Source organism: Echinops telfairi, unplaced genomic scaffold (genome assembly GCF_000313985.2).
Source record: "Echinops telfairi isolate 266 unplaced genomic scaffold, ASM31398v2 ScPeMD7_7458;HRSCAF=8496, whole genome shotgun sequence".
NCBI classification, from domain to species: Eukaryota; Metazoa; Chordata; class Mammalia; order Afrosoricida; family Tenrecidae; genus Echinops; species Echinops telfairi.
The window spans coordinates 46,292,178-46,297,131 of record NW_022111358.1 but is presented as its reverse complement, the minus strand read 5'-3'; the positions used below and the strand labels follow the sequence as shown (position 1 = coordinate 46,297,131).

The following is a 4,954-nucleotide window of genomic DNA, read 5'->3' as shown; positions in this document are numbered from 1 at the left end:
GAGAGAGCAAATGCTTTGAGACTCATGAGGGCAATGAATGTACAAATGTGCTTTACACAATTGATGCATGTATGGACTGCGATGAGTTGTATGAGCCCCTAATAAAATGATTAAAAAAAGAAGAAGAAATAATCAGAAAATGGGCCAGGATTCGTGCACATGGCTATTCAAAGCAGCATGTTAAGTGTGTGTGACAGTGTGTGAGCATGTGTATGTGTGCTGGGGCAGGTGTGAATGTGAGCGTGTGACTGTGTGTGAGTGTGCGTGTGTCCCCTTTGCTTATCTTTCCTCCACTGGCTGTCAAAGCTCCATCTTCACGTGTCTGAACCAGCCATGATGACGACGATCAGAGCTTCTCTGTAGCTCGCACGATGGAAGCGAGTCCCCACCCCAGGTCTGCCCCGCTGCCAGCCCCCAGGAACGAGTGGTTTCTCCATCCTCTGCATACTTCCCGGGAGACTGTCTCTCACTGTCGCTCAGTCTGCTCTAGGGCCCACGTGTCCATCCACCTGTGGGCCCTTCCTCGCTGAGCCATCCAAGAGACCGGTACTGCCCCGCTTGGGTGCCCGAGCACACAGAGGGGTGGGCGATGCCAGCTTACCTTCCTGGAGCTCCAGCTCCCCGAGGACCATGTACAGGGAGCCCACCTGGGCCTGCAAGGGCTCCACCAGCTTGGTGCAGACCAGGACCTGGTGTTGGTCGGCTCCATGCCGAGCCACCAGGGTCAGTCTGGACTGGGTCATGTCGTAGAGGCTCAATCTGGAAATCGGGGGACACGCGATGGTTAAGGTGGAAAGGACGCCCCACAAAGCAGCGACGGTGCTGGGAACCAACCAACCCCCTGCGGATCAGAGAAATGGAAACCACTTCCCAGGCCTTTCTGCACTTCAGAGATCCCGACCTTGAGGGTCTGGGTCGACACGTGGTGCTTGGGCTTTAACCACAGATCGAACATTGCAACAGCTCAGGCACATTCGCAAGAGTTGGACAATCGGCACCACAGTCATTCCAAGCCATTTCCTCTTCCTTGAACTCGATGTTCGCTCCCCACCAGCCTCCCCGTCACGCGCCTTGGAATCGAGTGCTCCTGTTGTTGCCTCTCGGCTCCAGAGTTCTGACAAACGTGCAAGACGCTCCCATCAATATGTCATCGATTTCTTTCTTTTTTTTAAAAAATCCTTTTATTGGGGGCTCGTATAATACAGCTCCTCATGTTGTGGGGACCTCCAACCCCTGGGAATATGTGTTTTCCGATGGTCCTAGGCGACCCCTGTGAAAGGGTCGTTCGACCCCCAAAGGGGTGGCGACCCACAGGTTGAGAACCGCTGTGATAAGTGGAAGGAAACTGGCCGGCATTCTAAACACAGAGGAGGTGGAGACACACTTCCACAGCACGGAAGGGGAGGGCAGCACAGAACACAATTCCAGAGATATTGGTGTGGGGGGAGAACAGGATGTTCACACACACCCCCAGTGACTGACTAGAACGGCGGTTCTCAACCTGTGGGTCGAGACCCCTTTGAGGGTCGAACGGCCCCTTTCACAGGGGTCGCCTCCTCCATCCTGCATATCAGATATTTATTTACATGATGATTCATCACAGTAGCAAAATGACAGTGATGAAATAGCAACGAAAATCATTGTATGGCTGGGGGTGACCACCGCATGAGGGAGTATGAGAGGGTCGTGGCATGAGGAAGGCTGAGAACCGCTGGACTAGAAGCTTGAGCTCTGGGTCTAAGACAAGAGCACAACGTGGCGTCTCGGGTACTGGGTGCCGGAATGTGCAGACCTCAAAGGAGGGGAGACACTACAGAGGACCAGCCAAAAGCAGAAGATCTACCAGAGAGGCGGGCTTTGTGAGAGGTCCACCATTAGCGGAACATGAGGTCCAGTTTCATGTTTTGCTGGGCCTTTCAGACTAGCTAAGGGCCCTTTGGATTTCCTTTCCGCAGTCCCCTTCGACACTCACTTTCTCTGTTCAGACCTGTTCTCTGACTCGTGTCTGGATTTTGCCCCTTATCTGAGCTCTTTCTTCACAAGAGCTTGGGAGTGGAGAGGCGGGAGACGCTGCGCCTCCTCCCAGTAACACTGGCATTGCCGCCTTGTAAATTTTAGATCGACGGGCTGTGTGATGGTAGCTCACTGTGGACTTCATTCATTCGTCATCTGGGGTGGGGTGGGGTAGCTTAGGTTTGCAGGCTCTGGTGGTGCAGTGGGTTACGTGTTGGGATGCTAACTGCAAGGTCAGCGATACTTTGGACTTACGATCAAGCAGCTCTCTAGGTAGGTACATACAAGAAGGAGCCGGTCTTTAAGTTGGCCCCTGGTGATTCTCATCTCTTGCTATTCACATCCATGTTGTTGGGATGTGAAATTACTTAGTATAGCTCTTTATGGTAGTTTCATAATCTCCTGTCAACTGGAGGATATTAAGAGGGAAGGGGTGGAGTCTAGCCCGGCAGGTCACAGCCTGATGCCTCCTTGTGGGTGTGGCCTTCTCATGAGGATTCTGGGAACCTCCTCTCGTTCTCCCTGGAGGTGGGAGGCACTCTCTCTCTGCCTCCCCTTTCCTGCTGTTGAGACGCTCAGAGAGCTGGAGGAGACAGGTGGAGACCCGCGCCAGCGTTGAAATGCTTCCACCGCCACTGGATCCACAAGGCTTTCTTGTGCCTGTGATCTTCCTACATTCGGCATCATTGCATGTGCTGTGTGAGTCTAAAGAGGAATTTATAGACCCATATGGGGCATATGGGCTAATATCAGAACTATGGACTTGATCTGGACTGGGCGGAGATGTTTTCTCAATATACAACTGCTCTTTGATCTAAAGCTCTTTTCTGTATGAATGTCTCTAGATTTGTGTCTCTGGTCAACCTGGACTAGCACTCTCTCCTACACCTAACCTTTGTGAAACCCACCAAATGATTGGGTGGGGCCATGCAAATTGGGTGGGGCCTACAGCAACTAGGGGATCATAAACATTCATTGATATTTTTAAGCCAATACATTTGGGGGGATGGCTCCGTCTTGCCACTCCATTGGGTGTAACAAGAGCCATTGCAGAAGCAAGGATAGATAAGCAAGGATGGAGATGTCTGCCACGGTCCCGGTATGAAGAGGCAGCGGAGGGGCAACTCAGCGATGTGAGGTGGAGCCGCAGGGTTCCGGGCGCACAGGCTGAGTAAAGCGTTGGGCCTTTCTTTGTGCAGGAGGCTGGCCTGCAGGGTGGGACGCCCGCTGAGCCCTTATCAGCACCCGGGAGCTGTCTTGGTATGGCTTGTCTGAGCAAGGTAGAAGCCAAGGGACTGCGGGGCTGAGAGGCCACAGGCCAGCATGGAGAAGAGGTCTCCTGGACACATGGTCTGTTTCCTTCACACCTTCGCACAGGTGGAGGCCTATGTGACCTGCCTCCTCTCCAAGGACTCGTCCTTGGGCAGGTATGGCCTGGGATTCCACTTGTTTCCATGCTCCCACGCGGGAGGGGCGGGTCTGTCGTGGAAGCGACTGAGGGGGTCTCAAGACCAGCTCAGAAAAGCACCATGGCTTCCACTCCACTCTTCCTCCGGAGCGCCCGGACCGGACATCCTTCAGCAGCCGACGGAGAAGCCCGGAGAGGGAGACGTGAGGCTGGGCCAGCACTGCACTAACTTTCCACACCTGTCCAGTCACCTCAGAAGCGGCTCGTTGAGTCCTGGCCCAGCCTTTAGAGGCTGTGGCCCCAGGGAACATCTTGACTATAACCCCGAGAGTGGACCTACGCCTCCTGACCTACGGCAGCTCAAAAGCAAACCCACACAAACAACGAACACTACAAAACCCAAACTCGCTACCATGGAATGCCGACTCACAGCAACCCCCTAAGACAGGGCGGAACTGCCCCTGTGGGCTTCAGACTGGAACCCTCTGTGGGAATGAAGAGCCCCGTCTTTCCCCTATAGCAACTAGGGGATCATAAACATTGACACTTTGAAGCCAATACATTTGTGGGTCAGTGTCATACTGTATGTAACAGATCTCTCTCTCTCTCTCTCTCTCTCTCACACACGCCCCCAAAGTCTCCCCAGAGAATCGCCAGGAGTCTCAGCAGGGACTGGGTGGTAGGACTGCAGGTGAGTTTTGCTTTTTCTTTGCTCCTTTATGGATTCTCCACCTTGTGTACAATGAATATACATATTGTTAATATGTCTTTTTTTATAATTAGGCAAAATCATAATAAAACCATTGTAACTGGGTTTTTTGTTTTCTTTGGTCAGGGACCCCAGAAACACCCTCCCCACCAGGTGGGAAAACCGCTAGTCTCACCTGCCGAACGTTCTCAGTGAGCTGCCGTCAGGAACGTGGCCGGCACGGACCTCCCAGGGGAAGTGATAGATCGCAGGACTGGGCAGCATCCTGGTCTCCTGGAAGCAGAGAGGAGGCGGGTGTTCGAAGACTCCGCGTAACCTGGAATCTTGGCTCCCTTGTGCGGCCAGGACAGAAGACCACAGTGGAGGTTTTAAGGAACAAAAGTTTATTTTCCTGTAGTTTAGGCAGCTGGAAATCCAAAGGCAGAGCTTTGCTGTGGGGGAAGGTTTCCCTCCACTGGATCTGGGGAGGGGCTTGTGTCCTTTCAACATCTGTGGGCCTGGTGCTCTTGACCTCAACCCTTCTCTGGGTCTAGGAGGTTCTCTTTGGGGGACCCCGGGGTGTGCTGCATTTCTGTCTCTTCTAGACAGGCGTGAGGCCCCTCTCTGGATTAGTCTCCCTCTTCTCTTTTCTCTTGGAAGAGAAAAGGGGCTGATTTCAGTAAGGCTGCTTAGGGTAATCGTTTGATTAAGAGTGGGAAGGGTGATTATTGGGTTAAAAAAAGACAGTGACTCAAGATAGGGCCCACCCTAATCCTGCCTCCTGAACATAACAGACAACTCACTCCCGCAGGGGACCCTAACCACAGACAGACAGGCGTACGTCA

At 53.0% G+C, this 4,954-nt stretch overlaps 1 protein-coding gene across 2 annotated transcripts in view; it reads right to left on the bottom strand.

Annotated features, from left to right (window-relative positions):
* Nucleotides 1-4,954, bottom strand: part of TEN1 (TEN1 subunit of CST complex) — a 22,336-nt gene that overhangs the window by 7,962 nt on the left and 9,420 nt on the right. For both annotated transcript variants that reach the window (XM_045299643.1, XM_045299642.1), the window contains exons 2-3: nt 4,306-4,403; nt 602-759 (exon numbers count right to left, since the gene is read on the bottom strand). In XM_045299643.1, coding sequence (XP_045155578.1) covers nt 602-759; nt 4,306-4,394 — 247 coding nt within the window. In that variant the 5' untranslated portion in view covers nt 4,395-4,403. The remainder of the gene's footprint in view (nt 1-601; nt 760-4,305; nt 4,404-4,954) is intronic.